The sequence below is a fragment of the Erythrolamprus reginae genome, chromosome 7 (assembly GCF_031021105.1).
Source record: "Erythrolamprus reginae isolate rEryReg1 chromosome 7, rEryReg1.hap1, whole genome shotgun sequence".
NCBI classification, from domain to species: domain Eukaryota; kingdom Metazoa; phylum Chordata; class Lepidosauria; order Squamata; family Dipsadidae; genus Erythrolamprus; species Erythrolamprus reginae.
This window is the reverse complement of record NC_091956.1, coordinates 15,782,532-15,809,396: the sequence shown is the minus strand read 5'-3', so window position 1 is coordinate 15,809,396 and position 26,865 is coordinate 15,782,532. Positions and strand designations below refer to the sequence as shown.

Here is a 26,865-nt window from a genome sequence, read left to right as displayed (position 1 = left end):
ACCACTGAGACCACTTTCACAGGCTTATGCCAGAGTCATTGCAGCTCGATTTTTAGATCTTTGTATTTCACTAATTTCTCTAGCTGCTACTCCTCAATTCTGCTGTCTCCTGGGATTGCGATGTCGATGATCCATACTTTCTTTTTCTCCACGATCACAATGTCTGGTGTGTTATGCTTCAGAATTCGGTCAGTCTGAAGTCGGAAGTCCCACTATTATTATTATTATTATTATTATTATTATTATTATCATCATCATCATCATCATCATCATCATCATCATCATTACGATTGGATTTTTAAAAATGTTTAGTTAACTGTCCACTTGATTACAATCTTATACAAGAAGTCTTCAACTCACGACCGCAATTGAGCCCAACATTTCTGTTGTTAAGGGAGACATTTGTTAAGTGAGTTTTCCAAACCCCAACCCCATTTTATGACATTTCCTGCCCAGGTTGTTAAGTGAATCACTGCATTTGATGCTTTAGTAACCTGGTCATTAAGTGAATCTGGTTTTGCCCTGTTGACCTTGTTGGTCAGAAGGTCGCAAAGGTGGATCCCATGACCTTGAGACACACAGCTGTGTTCATAAGTACGAACCAGTGGGCACGAATTTTGATCACACAGGCATGGAGATGTTGCAAAGGTCGTAACTCTGAAAAACGGTCATGTCACTATTTTCCGCGTGATTGAAACTTCGAATGGTCACTGTTCTGTCGGGCTCTCTGGTAGACTCCTCCCAAAAATTCACAGGTACAAATTTCAGACACACAAACGTTTGAAAATTCAAAACAATGTTCTTTATAATGAAAATTCCCTTAACCTAAGCCCTCTTTTGGTATAGCAAAGAGCACTGGTCTCCAAACAAACTGGTAATTTGTACAAGTCCCTTATCAGTTCTGTGATACTTAGCTTGCAGCTGTGAGGCAATTCACAGTCCTTCTTCTTTCACAAAGTGAAACACACTTTGCTCTGGTTTAGTTTCAAAGCGGAGAAAAATCAGTCCACAAAAGGTCAAAGTCAGTAAAGCAGTCACGAAACACAACGATCAGATAATCCTCCACAATGGCCAAACCCACAGGCTGCTATTTATAGCAGCCTCACTAATGACCACAGCCCCACCCAACCACAGGTGGCCTCATTTTCTTTGATAATAATATCTCAGTTGTTGTTGCCTATGAATCGCTCTCCGCATGCGTGGCTGTATCATTAACTCTTGTTCTGAATCCAAGGAGGAGCTAGATAATTGATCTCCTTCTAAGCTGTCTGCCACACTCTCCTCCTCCCTGTCATTCATGTCTTCTTGTTCAGAGGAGCCTTCATCAGCAAATTCCACCGGGGGCAAAACAGGCCTGCAGCATGTGGATGTCTCCCCCACATCCACAGTCCTTGGGGCAGGAGCTGGGCCAGAGCTAACCATAACAGGTCACTAAGTGAACAGTGGTAAATCGAGAAGTACCTTCTACAATGGCACTGAAAAAAGTATTTAAGACCACTTTTCACATTTATGACCCCAATGCGTACTTGATCAAAATTCAGACCATTGGCCATTGACCCATATTTATGATGGTCAGAGTGTCCTGGGGTCATGTGATCGCCTTTTGACACCTTCCAATAAGCAAAATCGATAGGGAAGCATGACTTAGTTCATAACAAGGGTTACCAATTGCAGTGCTTCACTTAGCACTGGGCCGCAAGAGAGAAACATTGGGCTTGGTGAGGGTTATAATTGGTTTGTAATTTGGTTTGTAATTTGTCTGATTATTTATTTATTTTTATTTATTTATTTATTGTTAGAGTTGAAAGGGACCATGCAGGTCATCAAGTCCAACCCCCTGCCTGAGCAGGAATCCTAAAGCACCCCAGCCAAAGGGCAGTCCAATCTCCTCCTGAAAGTGTCCAGAGTTGGGGAGTTCACAACCTCTGCAGGCAGGTTGTTCCAATGGTTGAGCACTCTGACCGTCAGGAAGTTCTTCCTTACTTCTAGGTTGAATCTCTCCTTGGTCAGCTTCCAGCCGTCGTTCCTCGTTCGGCCCTCTGGTGCTCTGGAGAATAGAGTGACCCCCTCCTCTCTGTGGCAACCCCTCACATACCTGTATACAGCTATCATGTCCCCTCTGGCCCTCCTTTTCTCTAGGCTATCCATGCCCAGTTCCCGCAGCCTCTCTTCGTAAGTCTTGGTGTCAAGTCCCCTAATCATTTTGGTTGCTCTTTTCTGCACCTTCTCCAGAGTTTCAATGTCTCTTTTGAAGTGTGGTGACCAGAACTGGATGCAGTACTCCAGATGTGGTCTGACCAGGGCGTAGTAGAGTGGTATTAATACTTCCCTGGTCTTGGAGTGTATCCCTCTGTTGATGCAGCTTAGGATGGTGTTGGCTTTTTTGGCCGCTGCTGCATATTGCTGGCTCATGTTTAGTTGATTATCCACCAAGACTCCAAGATCTCTTTCACAGTTACTGCTGCTAAGTGGGGCTTTTCCCAGGCTGTGTCTAGGGTTGTTTTTACCAAGATGAAGGACTTTGCGCTTGTCGACGTTGAACATCATGTTGTTAGTGTGGGCCCATAGTGTTAATCTGTCTAGATCTTTCTGTATTTTGAGCCTGTCCTCCAGGGTGTTGGCTACCCCTGCCAGCTTGGTGTCGTCTGCGAACTTAATTAGTTCCCCTTCTACTCCCACGTCCAAGATGACGTCTGATGATATTCATCCATCATGTTTGAAGAGGTCCTTGAAATCAAATGGGTTGTGGGCTGTCCACAATGTGTCCGCAGGTGGCTGGTAAGGCCTATACATGTGATAGCAAACCTATGACACGCGTGCCACAGGTAGCACGCAGAGCCATATCGGAGGGCACATGAGACTTTTCCATGTTTCAGCTCCAGCATGCATGTGTGCACTGGCCAGCTGATTTTCGGCCTTCGGAAAGGCCGTTTCATCTTCCAGACACTTCAAGGAACCTTCCCTGAAGCCCCGTAGGCAAAAAAAATTCCCCCAATGGACAAACTGGAAGTTCGGAAAAAACGTACTTCCGGTTTGCCGTTGTGCTGTTTTTTGCACTCTGGAGGGTTCAGGGAAGCTTCTTCAAGCCCCGGAGTGTAACTCAACGAGAAAACCGGAAGTGTATTGTTCTGAACTTCCGTTGGCTGTTGGGGGATTTTTTTTTCACCTACCAGGCTTCAGAATGGCCTGTGCGCATGCGCGGGAGCAGCGCGGGATGGGGTGTATGTGTATGGGGGTGAGGAAAGGGGTGTGGGCACATGCACGCATGCTAGCACACTCTCACACACACATCTTTCGCCACCACTGGTCTATACGACCAAAGAATTTCTGCAACACATTGGGCGGACATATTGTAATTTGTTTAAACAATTAACAAATGAAGTGCTGATTTTATGAAGCTGGTTCCCCCCCCTCAAAGAATTGTGGGACCCCATGACCCAAATGAGGCAATTCCATGGAAATTCCCTAATGCTAAATGTGTTGCCAGCCAATAATGATTAAAGAAGCTTTTAGCCTAAATCCCACCAGGGTTATTTCTAAAGGAACTCAGTCATAAATCATAAGGAGTTTGTTTGCAATCATTTACTATGTCAGAGAGTATTTCTGAGTCAGCCCTTAGCTACTTTCCTCCAAGGTCAAATTCTGGTTTTTGGTTGTTGTTTTTTTTACTAGGCCAGCTGGAAATCTAATTTTTCCTAAATCCCAGTTCATTTAATGATTAACATGTAGCGTGGACAGTGGAAGAAAATATGACACCCTGTTTCTTAACCTCTATTGTTAAAGCAAGGCAGACGCTGCAATCGGATGCCTTCTCACTTGGAAGCTTAGCCCAGGGGTGGGGTTCTAACTTACCTCACCACCGGTTCACTTCCTCCCAGGCCACGTGGGTGCACCTCCTGGGCATGTGCGCGTATGCGCAGTGGCAAAAAAATTCAAAATAAATAATCCACCATCACTGCTGATGACTCTAAAGTGTGCAATAGGGTTGATATTCCTGGAGGCATCTGTAATATGGCAAATGATTTAGCTTTACTAGACAAGTGGTCAAAGCAATAGAAACTGCAGTTTAATGTTTCCAAATGTAAAATAATGCACTTGGGCAAAATGAATCCTCAATCTGAGTATTGTATTGGCAGTTCTGTGTTAGCAAAAAGTTCAGAAGAGAAGGATTTGGGGGTAGTGATTTCTGACAAAATGGGTCAACAGGGCGGTCAGGCAGTAGGGAAAGCAAGTAGAATGCTTGGCTGCATAGCTAGAGGTAGAACAAGCAGGAAGAGGGAGATTTGTGATCCCGCTATATAGAGCGCTGGTGAGATCACATTTGGAATAATACTGTGTCCAGTTCTGGAGACCTCGCCTACAAAAAGAGATTGGTAAAATTGAACGGGTCCAAAGACGGGCTACAAAAATGGTGGAAGGTCTTAAGCATAAAATGTATCAGGAAAGACTTCATGAACTCAATCTGTATAGTCTGGAGGACAGAAGGGAAAGGGGGGACATGATCGAAACATTTAAATATGTCAAAGGGCTAAATAAGGTTCAGGAGGGAAGTGTTTTCAATGGGAAAGTGACCACAAGAACAAGGGGGCACAATCTGAGGTGAGCTGGGGGAAAGATCAGAAGCAACATGAGAAAATATTACTGTAGTTTACTGGAAGAGATGCTTGGAACAAACTTCCAGCAGACGTGGTTGGTAAATCCACAGTCACTGAATATCTGGGATAAACATATATCCATCCTAAGATAAAATACAGGAAATAGTAGAAGGGCAGACTAGATGGACCAGGAGGTCTTTTTCTGCCGTCAATCTTCTATGTTTCTATGTCCTAGACTTAATACCAATCTTGACAAATAGCTATCCAATTTTATCTTGAAAATGTCCAAAGATGGACCCTTCAAGCTGCCAAGCTCTGTTCCAATTTTTCTGTTTTTAGGATTGCATTTCCTTCACATGTCCTTTGGCCTTTCATTAAAATATCTGTAGAATTCATTAGATTTTTAAACTAATTAGATTGGCCTCTTAACTCGCTGCATGAGATTTCCCCATGTCTTCTATCTCCTGTGTCATCTTAGAACGCTTATTAATATCACCAGATTTATTTTTCAGGCCTGGTTTCCTGAATTGACCAGCAAAAATGTCAGATAGTAATGTTTGCACAGATAAAACACATTTTACTATATTTTATTACGAGGGTTATCCAGAAAGTAAGGTTACAATTTGAAAAAAATTACAACGTGTGTAGAAATGGATAGTTTAACTAAAGAAATAAAAAACATAGATGAACAAGAGTATACTAACTGTTGGAGTAAGTTTTATGATTGGATGGAAAAAAGGGGGGAAAAGTAAAATTAGAGAGTTAATAAATGTTAGATAATTTGGGGAGTAAATGTCAGAGGATCAGTCACAAAAGGAAAACAAAGAAAAAGATATACCAGAATAAGATCTTTGCTAAAAGTTGATGTATATATGTAAATATAATCCATATAATAGTAAATAAGCACTATTAGAAGTGTACTACAGGCGCGTCACAAATTGTCCAACTTTTATTTCAATGTTTTGTGTTTGTGTGTTTTGTTGTTTGTATTTTGTGTGTTTAAATAAAGTCTATTTTTATTTATTTTTTAAAGTAAGGTTAAAAGGCACGTCGGTCTCATGAGGAATGTTCACGGGGGAATGGGTATTACTGTTGTGTAGCGGGAAAGATCATTTAACAATTTATGTTCCTTTGGGGTTTCTGCTAAATTACAAGTAGTTCTCTCCTTCCAGAAGTTCATTTAGTGATCACTCAAAGTTACAATGGTACTGAAAAAAGTGACTTATTGCAGTTTTCATACTTATGACCATTGCAGCATCCCCATGGTTGTTGTTGTTGTTGTTGTTGTTGTTGTTGTTATTATTATTATTATTATTATTATTATTATTTATTAAATTTGTATGTCGCCCCTCTCCACAGACTCGGGGCGGCATTATGTGATCAAAAGCTTGGCAACCGGCTATTATTTATGACAATTGCACTGTTACCCCCGGGATTCATGCGATTCCACTTTTGTGACCTTCTGACTGGCAATGGGAAGTCCAGATTCACTTAACAATCTTGTACCTTGGTTCCTAAATGCAGTGATTCGTTTAACAATGGTGGTGAGAAAAGTCATAAAATGGGGTAAAATTCATTTACCAATGGTCTTTCTTGGCCAGAGAAATTTGAGGCTCAGCTGTGCTCGTAAGTTGAAGACTGCCTGTATCCCATCAATGGAATTGCTTGCTCAGAGTATTTTTTTTACTCCTTGGATGTTTCTGGAGGACAAATAAGAAGGGAAAGTTTTGGAGAGTTCCTTTTTAACAGACTTAGGGTTTTTTTTTTAAGGAAGCTCAACTATAGTCGAATGTGATGTGAAAAAGATTATTTGGGAAAACTTTAGTGGAAGCTTCTCAGTCATTTGGGAAGAGTTGTGTAGAAGTTGAGTCACAGCAACTGGAGGTTTTATTTTTCTTGTTTTGGTTGGAAATGTTTTGTTGTTTATCCAAGTAGGTTCTTTAGCTTCTGTTCAAAGAACCAAGAAAAGTTCATTTGCCGTGACTCAACATTCAGTCAACATTATAAATGAAGCTCTCCTTTTTTCCTCCACGCCGTCATAAAACTGTTTATACTCTTTCCTTTATAAACATTTTGACGCAATGATTTCTTTGCAAGACAAAAATAACATACTTAGATATCAGAAAGGCATTTGACAAAGTAGAGCACAACCTAATTCTTGCTAAGTTAGGAAAAAGTGAAATAGATAGCATCACCACCGGATGGATTCGTAACTGGCTGACAAACCGTACTCAACGAGTAGTCCTTAATGGCTCTACGACTGAGTGGTTCTCAACCTGGGGTCAGGACCTCTTTGGGGGGGTTGAATGACTGTTTCACAGGGGTCACCTAAGAGTCTAAGACCACGGGAAAAGACAAATTTCCCATGGTGTTAGGAACTAAAGCGTCTGTTCTGGCACCTTGGAACATATTTTTACAATCTGACCAATCAAGCGTTTACAGTGGGGGCGTCCCTCTGACCTTCCTGCCAATCTGCTTAAAGCTCTGTTGGGAGAATTGGTACTAGACTTAGGGGGGTCACCACAACATGAGGAACTGTATTAAGGGGTCACAGCATTTGGAAGGTTGAGAACCACTGGTTACATGAGCAGTGGGGTACCATCTTAGGCACAGTACTCTGCAATATCTTCATAAACGACTTAGTTGAGAAATCAAAGGAGAGCTTACCAAATTTGCAGATGATACTGTGCTGGAAAGAATAGCTAACAGCATAGATGAGTGATGATGAACCTATGGCACGCCTGCCACTGGTGGCACGCAAAGCCATATCTGCCAGCACATGAGCTGTTTCCCTAGCTCAGCTTGAACACGCATGTGCCTGCTAGCCAGCTGATTTTCAGTTCACATGGAGGCTCTGGGAGGGCATTTTCAGCTTCTGGAGGGCCTCCAGGGAAATGGGGATGGTGTTTTTGCCCTCCCCAGGTTCCATGAAAGCCTCTGGAGCCTGGGGAGAGTGAAAAACTGGCCTACCAGGCCCACCAGAAGTTGGGAAATCAGCTGTTTCCAGCTTCCAGAGGGCCTCTGGGGGTGTGGGAGGCCGTTTTTGCCCTCCCTAGGTATTGAATTGTGGGTGTGGGCACTCACTCATGTGTGACAGCACACACACATGCGCTTTCAGCACCCGAGGAAAAAAGCTTCGACACCTCTGGCCTAGATGATAGGCTCAAGATCCAGATGGATCTCGACAGACTTGAACACTGGGCCCTATCCAGTGAATGGCTACCAAAATTTTTACTAGCACACTGTGGGCGTGGTTTATGTATTTTCTTTCAACATCTTTTAGTGCAAATTGGGTGCTCTGGGGTGTAGCTCCATTTTTGCTATCCCACTGCATTCCTCCCCCCCCCCCCCCTCCAGGCAGTAGCCCACCTCTGGCCCTTTCTAACAAAATGAAATTTGATGTAGAGAAAAATAAAGACCTACACATAGGTTAAAAAAACCCCAAAAGTATACAAATAAACTGAATGAAACCAGGCTTAGTGGCAGTGACTGTGAAAGAGAACTTGGAGTCCTAGTGGATAACCAGCTAAACATGAGCCAGCAATGTGTTGCGGCAGCCAAAAAAGCCAACACAATCCTAAATTGCATTAACAGAGGGATACAATCTAGATCAAGTGAGGTACTAATACCACTCTGTAAAGCCTTAGTAAGCCCACACTTGGAATACCACATTCAGTTTTGGTTATCACACTATCAAAGAAATAAAATTAATAATAATAATAATAATAATAATTATTATTATTATTATTATTATTATTATTATTATTATTTATTGTATTTGTATGCCGCCCCTCTCCGTAGACTCGGGGCGGCTAACAACAATGATAAAAACAGCATGTAACAATCCAATTAATAAAACAACTAAAAACTCTTATTATAAAACCAAACATACACACAAACATACCATGCATAACTTGTAATGGCCTAAGGGGAAGGAATATCTTAACTCCCCCATGCCTGGCGGCATAAATGTTGAGACTCTAGAAAAAATCCAAAAAAGAGCAACCAAGAAGATTAGGGGACCGGATTCTAAAACATACTACGAACAGTTGCAGGAACTGTTAGCTAGTCTAGTGAAGAGAAGGACAAGGGGAGACAAGATAGCAGTCTTCCAATATTTGACCAGCTGCCACAGAGAGGAGGGAGTCCAATTATTCTCCAAGGCCACCCAAGAGAGATTCAACCTAGAAATAAAGAGGAACTTGAGGGAGTCAACACTCATAAAGTTGTTTATACCCATTTCTTTATAAATGTTTTGATGCAATGATTGGTCTTGTAGGGGATTCGCCACGTGGATCACTTCGGATTCATCTGCAGAGAGCCTTCCAAAAAGAGAGGGTTCCATTTTGTGTGTTATGTATTTCAGTGTACAGATGAAGCCCTGGTAAGAACTCAAAAATAGCAATAAGCACTTAGGCTTTTTTTTTAAAAAAAATAAGTTTTATTAAATTTTTTAAAACAATGCAAACACATACAAAACATTAATAAGTCATTCAAGTAACTGTTCATTTGCACTTCTGTAGCATCAGCATGTCAAATTTAGTGCATTGTTATCCAACTATCTGATCGTTAACCTTTTTCCCTTAATGTCTATCATTAATTATATTTGTTTTATATTTGCAAAGCCTCTTACGACAACTAATTGCTAATTACTAATTGTTTACATATTTATTTATTGCTTATACATTATTCTTCTTATCTTTAAGCCATTTTTTACCACACAATATAAAAAATTTTACTGCAATCATTCTGCAATTTCACAGTAAGCCTACTCATTTTTGCACAATCTAACTTTTTTTAAAATTATAATAAAATTCTTTTCTATAATCATTCTGCAATTTCATGGTAAGCCTACTCATTTTTGCACAATCTAATATTTTCTTCATTACCATTGTTCTGGGTTTTTGTTTCTGCAAATGCTAACCTGGAGGCCGTTATTATAAAGTAGTAATTCATGTTTGTTTGTTTGTTTGTTTGTTTGTTTGTTTGTTTGTTTGGTTTTATTTATTTATTTATTTACTTACTTACTTACTTACTTACTTACTTACTTACTTATTTATTTATTTATTAGATTTGTATGCCGCCCCTTTCCGTGGACTCGGGGCGGCTCACAACACAATAAAAACAGTTCATGACAAATCTAATAATTTACAATTTAAAATATTTTAAAAACCCCATTATTAAGCAGACATACATACAAGCATACCATACATAAATTGTATAGGCCCAGGGGAGATATCTCAGCTCCCCCATGCCTGACGACAAAGGTGGGTTTTAAGGAGTTTACGAAAGGCAAGGAGGGTAGGGGCAGTTCTAATCTCTGGGGGGAGCTGGTTCCAGAGAGTCGGGGCCGCCACAGAGAAGGCTCTTCACCTGGGGCCCGCCAACCGACATTGTTTAGTTGACAGGACCCGGAGAAGGCCCACTCTGTGGGACCTAATCAGTTGCTGGGATTCGTGCGGCAGAAGGCGGTCTCGGAGATATTCTGCTCCGATGCCATGAAGGGCTTTAAAGGTCATAACCAACACTTTGAATTGTGACTGGAGATTGATTGGTAACCAATGCAGACTGTGGAGTGTTGGTGTAACATGGGCATACCTGGGGAAGCCCATGACTGCTCTCGCAGCTGCATTCTCCACGATCTGAAGTTTCCGAACACTTTTCAAAGGTAGCCCCATGTAGAGAGCATTACAGTAGTCGAACCTCGAGGTGATGGGGGCATGAGTGACTGTGAGCAGTGAGTCCCGGTCCAAATAGGGCCGCAACTGTTGCACCAGGCAAACCTGGGAAAACGCCCCCCAGGTTCGCCTAGTGCACCAGTTGCCCTTTCATAATCCCTAAAAGACATGTGTCTGGCTTTACTTCTAATTCATATTCTTTATCCAATTACTGATCATGTTCCAAACTTTCTTAATTACTGGGCATGACCACCAGAGATGATAATATGTTCCATGTTCAATTTTACACTTCCAACATTTTGGGTCTATATTAGGGTAGATTTTAGCTAGTCTCGCTAGGGCATAATGCCACCGGTAAAATATCTTATGTAAATTTTCTTACGCACTTAGGCTTATATACCACTCTAAGTGGTTTTACAGTCAGCATATTGCTCCCAACAATTTTGGGTCCTCATTTTACCAACCTCGGAAGGATGGAAGGTCTTTGAGCCACTCAGTGATATATGACAAATAGAGATTAGGCAGATAAAGACACAGATGACCAAAAAAAAAAAAAAAGGGAATGGTGACAGCACTAAATAACAATATAACACAGACTTTAAAAGGTTAAATCAGATCAACGTTAAGGTGTTTTGCAATATTTTTAAAAGGTTGGAGCTAGGGAATTTTAGTAGATTTTAGTAGATAAGGGAACTTTAAATATAAGTTCATGATTTCTATAGATTAATGTTTTTGATATTTAGGTAGTTTAAATATTTGAGAAAGGAAGATAGAACTGTTTGAATGGAAAACGTAATTTAGGATGCTCCTTAAAATGTTTTGCTTGAGAAGGAAATGTTATATATTGTTATTTTTATGCATTGAAGCTGTGTTTTTTTATTGTTCCATGTATGTTTTATTGTATGGTGGAGAAAAAAAAATTATAAAAAAAGGATTGAACTGCTGGCAGTCGGCAGAATTAGCCTGCAATGCTGCATTCTAACCACTATGTAACTGTGGCTCAAAAGCTGGCAAAAGGTCCAGAACTTTGATTTCTCTCTCTCTCTCTCTCTCTCTCTCTCCCCCTCCCTCCCTCTTTCTCTTTCTCTCTCTTTCATTTAGGTGGATGAAATCATGATGACCTTGAAACAGGCATTCAGCGTGGCAGCCAGCCACCCAAATTTCAAAGCCCAGCCACAGATCTGTGACGGATGTCCTATGCAAATTCTTCATAAACTCTGTGAAAAGATAGAAGGTAAGAATTGTCCAGGTTGGCCTAAGCGTGTTTCCTTGGATTCTTTTGGGAGTTAGGCGACAGATATATCAAAGGATTTTTTTTTTTTAAAAACTTTTTTAAATTTTTGGGGTGTATATAATTGCATCATTGTATAAATCGGTGGTTCTCAACCTTTCTAATACCGCGGCCTCAAATACAGTTCCTCAAGGGGTGGTGGCCCCCAACCAAAAGTCTAGTGCCAATTCTCCCAACAGAGCTTTAAGCTGATTGGCAGGAAGGTCAGAGGGACACCCCCACTGTAAACACCTGATTGGTCAGATTGTAAAAATATGTTCCAAGGCGTTAGAATAGACACGTTAATTCCTAACAACATGGGAAATTTGTCTTTTCTCATGGTTTTAGGCGACCCCTGTGAAACGATCGTATGACCTCCCAAAGGGGTCTCGAGCCCCAGGTTGAGAACCGCTGGTATAGATAAAGATGAGTGGCAGGTGGAGCTCTCAGTCAGGAGGCTGTGAGTTCCCTCCTTAACATGTTTCCCTTAAAATAAGACTCTGTCTTCAGCGTTTAAATCTACTTGGCCTTTCCTACCAGTTCGGAAACGCATGTTTTGCTTGCCTCGCTCAAGTGTGTGCCACTGTTGGGGTTGCTTTTTCACCCCCTGCTTTGAGCATGAGCAGAGGGTTTTAAAAAAGAAAATGACACCGTATGGGTGGGTGGGTGGAACCTCGTGCTGCCGTCGCTACTGATTCTCCAAACTACTGGCTGTTGTGGTCTGCCAGTGGCCTGTGAAGTTGGCAGCAAAGTCGGACAGCGAGGAGGCTGGGGAGGAATGGGGGTCAGGCCTGGAGTCGACAAAACAATGTCATCTGGCAGGACCCAGGGGAAGAGCCTTCTCTGTGGCGGCCCCGACCCTCTGGAATGAACTCTCCCTGGAGATCAGGATTGCCCCCACCCTCCTTGCCTTTCGCAAACTCCTTAAAACCCACCTCTGCCATCAGGCATGGGGGAATTGATTCCTCTGGGCTGTTTCCGTTTTATGTATGATTTGTATGACATGTATGACTGTTTTTTATATTAAGGGTTTTAAATTGTTTTTAATCATTGGATTTGTACTGTTTTGTTGTTGTGAGCCGCTCCGAGTCTTCGGAGAGGGGCGGCATACAAATCTAATTAATAATAATAATAATAATAATAATAATAATAATAATAATAATAATAATAAAGCAGTGGTGGCGAACCCTTTTTGGTTCATGTGCCAAAAGAGGGTTGTGTGCTAGCATGTGTGCATGAGTCCACACCCCTTCCCTCCCCCTCACGCATGCACACTTCCCCTCCATGCTCCCCCTGCACATGCGCACAATCCCCCGCCCCCGCTGAGCATGCACACAGGCCTCACTGATGCCTGGGACGGTGAAAAAACTGCCCAAGGGGCAAACCGGAAGTTCAGGAAATGCACTTTCAGTTTGCCCATTGTGCTTTTTTTTGCACTCCAGGGTTTTAGCAAGCTTCCCTGAACCCTCCGGAATGCAAAAAACGGCACAACAGGCAAACCGGAAGTGCATTTTTTGAACTTTCGGTTTGCCCCATGGGCAGTTTTTGGCACTCTGGGGCTTCAGGGAAGCTGTCCTGAAGCATCCGGAGGGCGAAACAATCTTTCCCAAGGCTGAAAATCAGCTGGCGTGCTGGAGCTGACATAGGGCAACGTTTCACGTGCCTACCGATATGGTTCTGTGTGCTGCCTGTGGCATACGTGTGCCATAGGTTTGCCATGATGGCTCTAAAGGCTGAGATGAGCAAGGCAGTGGAACAAGGGATGGGTTTATTTTCAGGGGGGAGGTCTTATTTTCGGGGGAGGACTTTTTTTCGGGGAAACACAGTAGGTAGAGGCAGATATTTTTCTCTCTGGGCACCATGAGAATATATCCGCCGAAATGATCTCCGCATTGGCGACGGGAAGGGCACCCGGCCAGTAAACATTCAGCTCCATTCAGTTTCTGAAGACTGCACCTCGCATGGGATTACGGAGTCTTTAAAAGAAGATGATGATTGTATAGATAAGGATGTCGTGAGGCCAAAACAAAGGCCTAACGCTAACTTAATGTTGATCTGTTTATTTCTTAGGGACTCATCCTTCTAAAACTAAGTTGGAACTACAAAAACATTTAACAGCACTGAATAACCAGGAGCAAGCCGCAATCTTTGAGGAAGTTCAGGTAACCAGTGATGGCCTGCTACCGGAACGGTAGGGTGCTATGTTCCGGTAGCGATTTTCGGGGTGCGTGTGCGACACGCCCCCATGCACCCCTGTGGAAGATTTTGCTTCTGTGCAGTGTAGAGCAAGTGAAATATTTCGTGAAGCGTTTTGAGTTTTTTTGTTTTTTGTTTAAATATAATCTTTATTACAAATGAATGGGGGAAGGTTGCCGATCAATTTCCGGTCACAATTTAAAGTGTTGGTTATGACCTTTAAAGCCCTTCATGGTATCAGACTAGAATATCTCCGAGACCGCCTTCTGCCACACGAATCCCAGCGACCGATTAGGTCCCACAGAGTGGGCCTTCTCCGGGTCCTGTCAACTAAACAATGTCGGTTGGCAGGCCCCAGGGGAAGAGCCTTCTCTGTGGCAGCCCCGACTCTCTGGAACCAGCTCCCCCCAGAGATTAGAACTGCCCCTAACCTCCTTGCCTTTCGTAAACTCCTTAAAACCCACCTTTGTCATCAGGCATGGGGGAACTGAGATATCTCCCCCGGGCCTATACAATTTATGTATGGTATGCTTGTATGTATGTCTGTTTAATAATGGGGTTTTTAAAATATTTTAAATTGTAAATTATTAGATTTGTCATGAACTGTTTTTATTGTGTTGTGAGCCGCCCCGAGTCTACGGAAAGGGGAGGCATACAAATCTAATAAATAAATAAATAAATAATAAATAAATAAGGGAATACAGAAAACAAAAGGACTATTTAAACATTGGTACAAATTTGTGTAATTTTAGAGTATGCAATTTTTAAAAAAGTATACATACTTTCATGGGTGAAAAGAATAAAGAGGAAAAGTTAGAGAGGAAGAGGAAGAGAGGGAGGGAGCAAAAAGGGGAAGAAAGAAAGAAAAAAGAAAAAAAGAGATGAAGAAAGAAAAGGAATAAAACTGCAAAGTGAGAAAGAAAGAAAACGAGAATAGATGGAGAGAAAAAAAAGATAAGAGATGAAACCAGCAATAAGCTGGTGTATCGTTTCCTTACGACGTAAAGTCCATATTTATCGTTGGAGTGTCGTTTTGATCATGTAACCATAGGCAGGCTGCAAGGGTCATAAGTGTGAAACAAACGTTTCCTTTTTCGGTGCTTTTTCATCATGATTTTGAGTCGTCAGTAAATGAGCGATCATAAGTCGGGGACCACCTGAGTTTGCAGCAATTTGCCGATGCGATGAGTTAAAAGGATTAAGCTGTCCTCTTTTCTCCCCTTCTGCAGAAAATTAGGCCCAGGAACGAACAGAAGGAGAATGAATTAATCATCTCTATCCTGAGAAACATGTACGAAGAAAAGCAGAAGGACCACGTTCACCTCAGGGAAGTTAAACAGGTCTGCAATTCCCTTTTTTCCCTGATATTTGTTTTGAAAGATGGGCGGGGAAAATATTTTTCTAACAGCAATCCTGTAGGAGAGCAGATACAGGCTGCAAATTTGGGGGAAATACATCTTTTTAAATTCCTGTAACCTCAGTTATTTTCTGTTATGCCCACCCCGGAAGAGGTAAACATTTTGTGCCCCCTCCAACTCTTCACTGGGAGGATCATTTGCAATATTTTGCATGGTTTTGCTAAAAAACCTCAAGCGCTTATCAGCGTGATTGGGGTGTAATGTGTTTAAGTGACACCTTAATTTATTTGGCTTCAGGCTGTCCACTGCCAACATTTTTAGACACAGTAAACATACCTGTCTTCCCTCATCTCCCACCATAGTCACAGCGAAGCCAAGCACTACATATGCTTCACCATATTTCCTCGTCTTAGCTGTTGGGAGACTTACGTTTTGTCTCATGATCTCCGTCTCTCTCCTCCTTTCTTTTCATCCCTGTTAAAACTTTTTTCCACGGTTTCTCTTAAGGGTTTGTTATCTGCACTTCATATCTCCTGCTCTGTGCTGTGTGCTATTGTTTGGTGAAAAAAAAACCCTACTTCCTGTGGCAAAAAAAATTCACATTCCCAGGGTCACACACACACACGGCATTGCTCCACCCGCCCACCCCCGGGTGGCCCACCCCATTATTTAAGAAGTACTGCTATACACCAAAGAGCTTGCAAATACAAAGCTATAGGACAGGGGTGTCAAATTCAAGGCCCAGAGGCCGGATGTGGCCCACAGGATGCTTAAATTTGGCCTGCGGCATTGCCCTAGAAACAGCAAAGGACCAGCCCACGATGCCTCTGCCAGTGAAAACAGAGCATGTGTGAGCTGGTCTATTCTATTCTATTCTATTCTATTCTATTCTAATATTTTTTGAAAAAGTTTTTTATAGAATAGAATAGAATAGAACAGAACAGAACAGAATTTTATTGGCCAAGTGTGATTGGACACACAAGGAATTTGTCTTGGTGCATATGCTCTCAGTGTACATAAAAGAAAAAGATACATTTGTCAGGAATCATGTGGTACAACACTTAATGATTGTCACAGGGGTCAAATATGCAATGAAGAAACAATCAATCAATTATTTTTATTCTCATACAGACATTTTCACATATTTATCATCTCATTTCTCCTTTCATTCTTTTACAAAACCTTTATACATATATTCTAAATTCATCTTATTGCTTTCTTAGTTCAAGGTTGTTGGGTTTTTTTAACCATCCTCATTTCCCATCTCATACAGTCCTCCCTTCTTTCTTCTTCCCTTCCCTTCGTCTTTCTCTTTCTAAACCTACTTCTCTTCCCTTTCTCTTTCTACAAGTCTTTTAAGGGGCATGCATAAGTGCACCAGTGTGCCTTCCGTCCCCTGTCCAATTGTCTCTCCTTATCTCATTTATCTTTTCTTCCTTTCAAATATGTTCACTTATACTTTTATATCTTTTCTTCTATTCTTTTCTTTACTTATATTATTACATATCTATTCTCTTCAATGTGTATTATGTATTGGACAAAATAAATAAATAAAGATAAATAAATAAATAATACATTTTTGAGCAGTTTTTCTATTACAAAAAATGTCCCCTGAGAACGAACTCTTTTATTATTATTTTTATTGTTATTATAGAAGGGGTTCCTGTTGATTTATCTTTATTTATTTTTTTCAAATGTATTTGTTATCTTAACATCCTAGACCGTGCAGTCCTCTGGAGAGAGCATGGGAAACGAAATGCCATCCAGCACAACTCGGCTCAAGCTTGACCTGCTCAAGAGCAAAGCCAAGAGGTCACTTACAGAATCCTTGGAAAATATTTTATCTCGCGTAAGTCCCTTTCGCATCTCTTGACATCCTGACGTTGCTGCGTTGAGTGTGTTGGCCTCCAAGTCACGAAAAAATGTATTTGGGCACCAAAATAAAGAACGATATTTAAAACTGAACCACTAAATGCGCAACTAGGTATGTGTTCAAAAGGATGGAAATGACGAATGACATCATTAAATTAAAATAACGAATGGCATTATTCAATTAGATAATTGGATTGGATTGGATTGGATTGGATTTGTATGCCGCCCCTCTCCGTAGACTCGGGGCGGCTAACAACAGTAGTAAAACAGCATATGACAATCCAATATTAAAACAGTTAAAAACCCTTATTGTAAAACCAAACATACATACAGACATACCATGCATAAAATTGTAAAGCCCTAGGGGAAAGAGTATCTCAGTCCCCCCATGCCTGGCGGCAGAGGTGGGTTTTAAGAAGCTTACGAAAGGCAAGGAGGGTGGCTCTTCCCCTAGGTCCCGCCAAGCGACATTGTTTAGTTGATGGGACCCGGAGAAGACCCACTCTGTGGGACCTAACTGGTCGCTGGGATTCGTGCAGCAGAAGGCGGTCCCTGAGATAGTCTGGCCCGGTGCCATGACATTGTTTAATTAAATTAAATCTAGGATACTGCAAAATCTCCATTCCCTTCCCACTCCAGGAGAAGGATACTGCAAAATCTCCATTCCCACCCCACTCTAGGGGAAGGGTACTGTAAAATCTCCATTCCCTTCCCACTCCAGGGGAAGGATACTGCAACATCTCCATTCCCACCCCACTCCAGGGGAAGGATACTGCAAAATCCCCATTAACTCCCCACTCCTGCAAAATCTCCCTTCCCACCCCACTCTCGGGCTGGCCAAGAGTGGTATTTGCTATTAAAAATCTCTGCTACTAGTTCTCCAGAACCTGTCAGAACCTGCTGAATTTCACCCCTGTATGTATTGTATATCTTTATCTTTTTAAATACATATAATAATACCAGAGTTTTCTTGGCAGGGAAATAAAAGCAAGAACCTCCTGGAAACTTCTGAAAGTATTGATTTGGACAGTTCCTTATCCAGCACGCTCAGTACTATAAGTAAAGTAAGTGAATTGTTCCATGTAAAACCAACACAAGCAAGAGAATTGGTTCACTTTACAGTTTTCTTTCATAAAATATTTAACTTCTGATAAATTCCTGCTGTAATTATTATATTTTATTTGTAAAGATCAAAACCACTTGATCCTAAATGTGCTGCTGAGCCTGAAAAATAGGCCTATCTACTTACCATATATATGTACATCTGAATAATTACTTAATATTGTATCAGTTGTTAGGATATACACCTGAAGTAATATTACAAGTAGAGCAGACGTAAAGTGAATGCTGAGTCATGGTGCTTCAGCAGAATGATGCAATCTGTTCTATGATCTGATTGGTCAGTACAGTGATTTTCAACCTTTTTTGAGCCGCGGCACATTTTTTACATTTACAAAATCCTGCGGCACACCACCAACTAAAATTACACAAAATGACACTCTAAGACAGTACATATTATACATGTTATCCCCCCTTGTGTGTGTGTGTATACACACTCTTGAACCATTTCCAGAAACAGGTGAGGGCTGGGGGTTTTCCCTCTCTTATTCTTTGGGTGCTTTTTATCATATGCTTTAAATCAAGAGTCACTTCTCTCTCTCTCTTTTGTTTCTCTCTCTTTCCTTTCATTCTCTGCCTCAATCATTTTCTCATCTCTCTTTTTTCTCCCCTTTTTTTCTCATTTCTCTCTCTTTCTCCCTTCCTCTCCTTCTCTCTCTCTCTCTCTTTCTTGCTTTCTTTCTCTCTGTCACTCACTCACTCTCTTTCTCTCTCTCTTGATTTCTTTCTCTCTCTTTCTCACACACTCTCTCTTTTGCTTTCTTTCTCTCTCTTTCTTTCTTTCTTTCTTTCTCTCTTTTTCTCTCTCTCTTGCTTTCTTTCTCTCTCTTGCTTTCTTTCTCTTTCTCTCTCTCTCTCACACTCTCTCTTTTGCTTTCTTTCTCTTTCTTTCTTTCTCTCTCTCTCTTGATTTCTTTCTCTCTGTTGCTTTCTTTCTCTCTCTTTCTCTCTCTTGATTTCTCTCTCTTTCTCTCTCACACACATACTCTCTTTTGCTTTCTTTCTCTCTCTTGCTTTCTCTCTCTTGCATTCTTTCTCTCTCTTTCTCTCTCTCTTGCTTTCTTTCTCTCTCTTGCTTTCTTTCTCTTTCTCTCTCTCTTTCTCTCTCCCCTCTCGCAGCACACCTGACCATGTGCCGTGGCACACTAGTGTTCTGTGGCACACCGGTTGAAAAACACTGGGTCAGTACATGTAAATAATGTAACACACCTTTTGTTTGGGTGTGGTCTGGTATGATGGTTTGTTTAGTAGTGTAATATAGTGTGGTCTGATAGTGGTTCGTTGGTTGGTGGTTTGTTCTGTAATATAGCAGAGTATACTGAAGAAGCAAAAGAACCTTCTGAAGAAAGAACTCCTGCTGTCGTGTCTTTGTTGAGAAAACTACCTTGTGCCTGGTATCCGCCACGTTTCCAATGCAAATTCATTTTTTAAAAAAACTATTAATTTTTTAGAATAAAAGACATAACAAGACGTACAATGTTTAACATAAAAAGGAGCTACAATTGCTCCGCTCAACATAGAAGTCTTCTTAATACAGAAAAAAAATCTAATTATAGTTAAGATCAATACAGAAAAGTAAACATATCAATCAAATATCTCTATATAATATATGCTATCATAGAAATTTTAACTTTTCAATACTTTCTACCAATTATATAATTGTGGTTTAAACCAATTCAGAAAAAAAAGATCTTATTTATCAAATATCTCTATATGGTATATTCAATCTTGTTCTGTCGGGCTCTCTGGTAGACTCCTCCCAAAAATTCACAGGTACAAATTTCAGACACACACACATTTGAAAATTCAAAACAATGTTCTTTATAATGAAAATTCACTTAAACTAAGCCCTCTTTTGGTATAGCAAAGAGCACTGGTCTCCAAACAAACTGGTAATTTGTACAAGTCCCTTATCAGTTCTGTGATACTTAGCTTGCAGCTGTGAGGCAATTCACAGTCCTTCTTCTTTCACAAAGTGAAACACACTTTGCTCTGGTTTAGTTTCAAAGCGGGGAAAAATCAGCACACAAAAAGTCAAAATCAGTAAAGCAGTCACGAAACACAACGATCAGATAATCCTCCACAATGGCCAAACCCACAGGCTGCTATTTATAGCAGCCTCACTAATTACCACAGCCCCACCCAACCACAGGTGGCCTCATTTTCTTTGATAATAATCTCTCGGATGTTGTTGCCTATGCATCGCTCTCCGCATGCGTGGCTGTATCATTAACTCTTGTTCTGAATCCAAGGAGGAGCTAGATAATTGATCTCCTTCTGAGCTGTCTGCCACACTCTCCTCCTCCCTGTCACTCATGTCTTCTTGGTCAGAGGAGCCTTCCACAGCAGATTCCACTGGGGGCAAAACAGGCCTGCAGCATGTGGATGTCTCCCCCACATCCACAGTCCTTGGGGCAGGAGCTGGGCCAGAGCTAACCACAACACAATCTAGTAAATTTAACTATTTAACACTTTATATTAATATCTTTTAAAAGTCTTTTTTTGTGTTCCAGCAGCTATAAACCCCTCTGCCAAGTTTTATAAAATTCTTTTTCAACTTGGTTATTCAACCTCCTCCTCCTCATATCTAATTCTGCACATTCCATAATCTTCCTAAAGACCTCTTCGTCTGTTTGGAATTTCCTTTTCTTTCCATTTTTGTGCAAAAACGATCCTTGCATCTACAAATTCAAAATAACTGATTTGTTCCTGAGTAATTTGATCAGTTTTTCGTGTGAGTAAAGGCTGTTTGAATTTAGAAAATCAGGTGGAGTGGGCTCCGAGACGCACGCCGGCAGAGAGTTTGGGGGGCATGAAATGTTTACTTCTTCTGGGGGGGGGGGGGGACATAACAGAAAATAATTGAGAAGCACTGGGTTAGCAGCAATGTTCCCTCTAATTTTTTTCGGTGTGGACGGAAAAGTATAGTGTCTGAGCGACAGTCCCTTTGGGACTGGGCGGCATAGAAGTATAAATAAGTAAGTAAGTAAGTAAGTAAGTAAGTAAGTAAGTTTTCCTTCTATCGTGTGGTGTGTGTCTTTCTGGACTAATTACACCTTATGATGGTAAAGACCGGGTTTCACGTTCAAGAGAAAGTTAGATAACTTTGGGACTGGGCAGCATAGAATAAATAAATAAGTAAGTAAGTAAGTAAGTAAGTAAGTAAGTAAGTAAGTAAGTAAGTAAATAAATAAATAAATAAATAAATAAATAATAAACAAATAAATAAATAAGAAAAAATCCTTTCTTTTTTATTAAAAGAAATTAATAATTAAAAAAAACCAAAATCCATTACTATTAAAACTAAAACAGCCAGCAAAACTATTAATAAAAACAGGTGAGGGCTGGGGGGTTTTTCTCTGTTATTATTTAAGTGCTTTTACCATATGCTTTAAATCAAGAGTCACTTCTCTCTCTGTTTCTCTCTCTTTCCTGTCATTCTCTGCCTCAATCATTTTCTCATTTCTCTTTTTTTCTCCCCCTTTTTTCTATCATTTCTCTCTCTCTCTTCCTTCCACTCTTCTCTCTCTCTCTTTCTTCCTCTCTCTCACTCTCTTCCTTCCTCTCTCATCTCTCTTTCTTTCTTTCTTTCTTTCTCTCTCTTTCTCTATCTCTCCCCCTCTTGCTCTCTCTCTTTTTCTCACTTTCCCTCTCTTGTTTTCTTTCTCTCACTCTTTCTCTCTCTCGTTCTCTCTCTCTTGCTATCTCTTTCTCTCCCCCCACTTTCTCTCTCTCTCTCTTTCTCACTTTCTCTCTATCTTGCTCTGTCGCTCTCACTCTCGTTCTCTGGAGGCTGGCGAAAGTGATTTACAATGTCGGACATGCGGGCCGGCGCGCGCTCTCCCCATCTCCCTGCCAGCCTGCCCGGAACATTCAAAATAAGAAAACCCATCACTCTTACTTTGAATGTTCTGGGCGGGCTGGCAGGGGGATGGGGAGAGCACGCGCCAGCCCACGCGTCCGACATTGTAAATCGTCTTCGCCGGCCCCCCGCTGTGGGAACACCTGCCCCGCCTCTCTTGCAGCAGAGGAGAAAGAGAGGCGGATCGGACGGGCGGGCAGGGGGCAGCGGTGAGTAGCCAGGGGCGCGAGGGGGCTAGAGGTGTGGGGGGGCAGGGGCGGCCGCAGCTTCGTGCGCGCCCTTGGAAAAGGGCGTGCGGGGGGGGGGCGTTTTGGGGTGCGCTGGCACAGGTGTGCGCAGCCTACAGGGAATGGTGGTTAGCAGCCCAAGTTCTTGCATCCAATGTTAATTGATCGGAATATAAGACACAGAGGAAAATGAAAATAGTAGGAAAATAGTGGAGGGGGAAAAGGGAAGAAGAGAAAGTGCGAGGTAAAATGGATGATTGGCTCCATCAGTGATGGCTAAATTAGCTTCTTTAATCAAAGAAAAGAAAACACACCCCCATTTGGAAACCACTTCTGGGTTTTGTGGTCAAGACAGAAAGAAATGAAACTTTGATTTGGGTTTTGCTGATGAGATCATTCACAGTTTTTGCTCCGTTCGACAGGAAACATCTGTCGGCGACCAGGAGAACCATTTCCCCCCAGATGGCTCTCTAAAACCAAATGGATCGGTGGACAATCTTGACCTTCTCTCAATCTCATCCGATGGACCATTTGAAGAACACCCTGCCCAATCATCCTACCAGGCCTTCAGGAGACGAGCCAACACCCTGAGCCATGTTCCGTTGGAAACCCAGGAGTCGTCTGAATCCGTTGAAAGCTCTCCGTCTGTTTCACAAAAGAAACTTCTGAGGTATCATTCCATGACCACAGAGACTACAAACCAGCAAAAGTAAGATTTCTAGCAGGGGAAGGGAGAGGCAGGGGGCGGAAATATTTACAGGTATGTCCACCTTTGACAAAGGAGAAGGATTCATTCTTTTGTCATAACCACAGCATGGTTTGAAACGTTGAGACCAGAGGTGGGTTTCAGCAGGTTCTGACCAGTTCTGGAGAACCGGTAGTGGAAATTTTGAGCAGCTCAGAGAACCGGTACTGGGAATTTTGAATAGTTCGGAGAACTGGTAGCAGAAATGTTGAGTAGTTCAGAGAACTGGTAAATACTACCTCTGTCTGGCCCCACCCCATCTATTCTCTGCCTCCCCAATTATTATTATTATTTATTATTATTTATTAGATTTGTATGCCACCCCTCTCCGTAAACTCGGGGCGGCTCACAACAATAACAAGAACAATGTAAGAACAAATCTAATAATTTAAAAAACACTAAAAAACCCATTATTAAAAGGAAACATACACACAAACATAGCATGTATAATCTGTATAGGCCTGGGGGAGATGTGTCAGTTCCCCCATGCCTGAGGGCAGAGATGGGTCTTAAGAACTTTACGAAAGGCAAGGAGGGTGGGGGCAGTTCTAATCTCTGGGGGGAGCTGGTTCCAGAGGGTCGGGGCCGCCACAGAGAAGGCTCTTCTCCTGGGTCCCGCCAAACGACATTGTTTAGTCGACAGGACCCGGAGAAGGCCAACTCTATGGGACCTAACCGGTCGCTGGGATTCGTGCGGCAGAAGGCGGTCCCAGCTGATCAGAAGCAAATTGGGATTTTGCAGTAACCTTCCCCTGGAGTGGGGAGGGAATTGAAATTTTGCAGTATCCTTCCCCTGCCACGCCCACCAAGCCAAACCACGCCCACAGAAAAGGTAGTAAAAGAAATTGAAACCCATCACTGGTTGAGATGATTAAACAGCATCTGCTTTCCATGGGGAATGTGCTTCATGAATGCAACTTCTAAGTCGTCTTTATTAATTATTGAATTGGTTACGCTTATTAACTGGGTGAAGGAGCAGGCAAGCATCTTTTGTGATTTTGGACGTAGGATGATGGTTAACGTGATTTATTACACATTTCTTAATACAACAGTCTACTCAACTAATGGTCAGCATTAGATTGGCCCTAGGTAAGAGTTCATGGAATTGAAGAGGAGGTTGGGCTTACATGCTTTATGAGTATGTAAGGACTCCAGGCTGATTCCAATCTTGACTCCACCACTGATTGCTATCTCTTGTTCTCCTACTATTATTTGGTCTCACAATGTGAAAAAGGATGTGGAGTGCAGAGATGTAAAAGATGTAAAAAAATAAAGTGCAGAGAAGAGCAACAACGATGATTAGGGGTCTTAAGGCTAAAACATATGAAGAACAATTGCAGGAACTGGGTATGTCTTGTTTAATCAAAAGAAGGACTAGGGGTGACATGATAGCAGTGTTCCAATATCTCAGGGGTTGCCACAATGAAGAGGGAGTCAAGCTATTCTCCAAAGCATTTGAGGGCAGGACAAGAAGCAATGGGTGGAAACTAAAGAAGGAGAGAAGCAACCTAGAACTAAGGAGAAATTTCCTGGCAGGCCTGTGGCTTTCCTGGAAATGCTACAAATGTGTATGCGAGCCAAGGCGGATTTTATTTCTCATCTAAATGTACGAGGGTCGCCCAGAAAGCAATGCACCACATTTTTTTTCTCAGCCTACAGTAATGGTACGAATACGAAACTTTAGATATACAGTACATTATTTGAATTGTCAGGAGTGCATGTGTAAAGTTTGCATTTCTTCAGAAAGAGAGCGGAGCTGCAGCAGTATTTTGAAATGGTGTCTGTAAATGATGCACGTTAGAAGCAGTGTGTCGTCATTGAATTTCTCCCTGCGGAAAAAGAAACTGTTGGAAATATTCACAAATGTTTGTGTATAGTTTATGGTGAATCTGCAGTCGACATAATTACGGTTATTCGCTGGGCACAGAGGGTGAGGCCATTAGAGGACGGTTCGGCAGAGCTCCAAGGCTTCATGACCACAACAAGGAGTGGTACCAACAGGGCATACACAACCTTGTGTCTTGCTGGAGGAAGGCCATAGAATGGGATGGAGATTACGTGGAAAAATAGAGAGTGTAGAAGAACCATCCTTCTTTCTTGTGTGTAAGTTTCATTGTGTTCAGTAAATAAATGATGGAGAAAAAAATGTGGTGCATTACTTTCTGGGTGACCCTTGTAATAATACAATAAAAGATGAATTGTTACCAGTAAAATAGGAAATGAAAAGGGGAACGTTAAAATTCTGAAATAATGACGTTCCATTGTCCTCTTTTTGAACCCTGTCTCTTCCACATTTATCGCAATGGTATTTCCAACTAGACAGGGCTTGTTCAGTAAAAGTGGAGTTGTTGGTTAGCCTTTGATGTCATCTCCCTTAGATTTTATTTTATTTATTTATTTATTCATTTGTCCAATACACAAATACATAGGAAGAAAAATAGACATGTAGTAATATATATAAGGGTAAAGTGAACTTAGAGGAGAGGATATATGAAAGGAAGAGAATATATATGATAGGTGAAAGAAAGGAAAGACAATTGGACAGGGGACGAAAGGCACACCAGTACACTTATGTACGCCCCTTACTGACCTCTTAGGAACCTGGAGAGGTCAATCGTGGAGAGTCTAAGGGAGAAATGTTGGGGGTTAGGGGTTGACACAATTGAGTCCGGCAATGAGTTCCACGCTTCGATAACTCGATTGTTGAAATCATATTTTTTACAGTCAAGTTTGGAGTGGTTCGTATTAAGTTTGAATCTGTTGAGTGCTCTTGTGTTGTTGCGGTTGAAGCTGAAGTAGCCATTGATCGGTAGGACTTTGCAGCATATGATCTTGTGGGCAATACTCAAATCGTGTTTTAGGCGCCATAGTTCTAGGCTTTCTAGGCCCAGGATTGTTAGTCTATTTTCATAGTGTTGTGATTCAGCCTGAGGCTCCTCAGGGACCAGCTGCTGGATCCAGGCCCGGAGGAGGAGGACAGTGAACAGAAGGGGGAAGACCAGGCAGACGGGGGAGAGGAAAGTCAGGAAGAGGATGAGGGGGAGCAGCCTGAGAGCCCCGGGGGGGGCCTCTCCCCAGCCAGTAGCCTGGCCTCATTGGATGAGGAAGCACAGGCTATAATTGACATGAGACAGCGACGTGCAGCTCAGAGACGGGACCAATTAGAAAAGTATTGGCATCACTGAATTGGCAACAGCTGGGTTTGGGTGTGGTTCTCCTCAGCAGGGTTTAAAAGGCAGGCAAGCCCTTTCAGCCATGTGGAGCGTTATCAACTGGAAGTTCTGTGACGCTGCTTTGCTTCTCGGCGTCTCTGATCTTGGCTTGTGGCCTAGAAGACTGGAAGACTTGGGGGAGGCGTATGTTTGTTATCTCCAGCATTGTTTTTGACAGCAAGAATCCTGTTTTACTTCATGGCCTTCATGAAACATCTTTGAAGTTTCAGCGTGTTCCTGTTTGTAAGGACATTTTCTGTTACCTGTGTTTGCTTTGAATTCTATAAACTGCCTTTGATTTTTACCAGTGTGTCTGGCTTCTCTTTTTGGGTTGGTGTTTGCTTCTGGAGGGACCCAGGCAGAACACATAGGATATTCTGTTTCGAGTGGAGGAGTGAAGGGCTCTTCTGGTGAAATATCTTTGGACATTTTCAAGGGTGTTGATGTCTGAGATGTGGTATGGGTTCCAGACAGATGAGCAGTAGTCTAGGATAGGTCTGGCAAAAGTTTTGTAGGCTCTTGTGAGTAGTGTGAGATTGCCTGAGCAGAAGCTGCGTAGGATCAGGTTAACAACTCTAGAAGCTTTTTTGGGGATATTGTTGCAGTGGGATTTAGCACTTAGGTCATTCGATATTAGTATTCCAAGGTCTTTTACTGAGTGTGGGTTGGCAGTGAGAGATTGTTTATTCAGTTCGTATGTGCGGTTTGGATTCTTTTTGCTGATGTGGAGG

At 41.9% G+C, this 26,865-nt stretch overlaps 1 protein-coding gene across 4 annotated transcripts in view; it reads left to right on the top strand.

The window, feature by feature from the left end:
- TBC1D1 (TBC1 domain family member 1) overlaps positions 1–26,865 on the top strand; it is a 108,669-nt gene that overhangs the window by 55,870 nt on the left and 25,934 nt on the right. For 3 of the 4 annotated variants that reach the window (XM_070757094.1, XM_070757095.1, XM_070757097.1), the window contains 7 exons: positions 8,875–8,979; positions 11,375–11,507; positions 13,614–13,705; positions 14,969–15,079; positions 16,818–16,946; positions 17,947–18,033; positions 22,600–22,886. In XM_070757094.1, coding sequence (XP_070613195.1) covers positions 8,875–8,979; positions 11,375–11,507; positions 13,614–13,705; positions 14,969–15,079; positions 16,818–16,946; positions 17,947–18,033; positions 22,600–22,886 — 944 coding nt within the window. The remainder of the gene's footprint in view (positions 1–8,874; positions 8,980–11,374; positions 11,508–13,613; positions 13,706–14,968; positions 15,080–16,817; positions 16,947–17,946; positions 18,034–22,599; positions 22,887–26,865) is intronic. The other variant, XM_070757096.1, reaches the window with a different exon arrangement.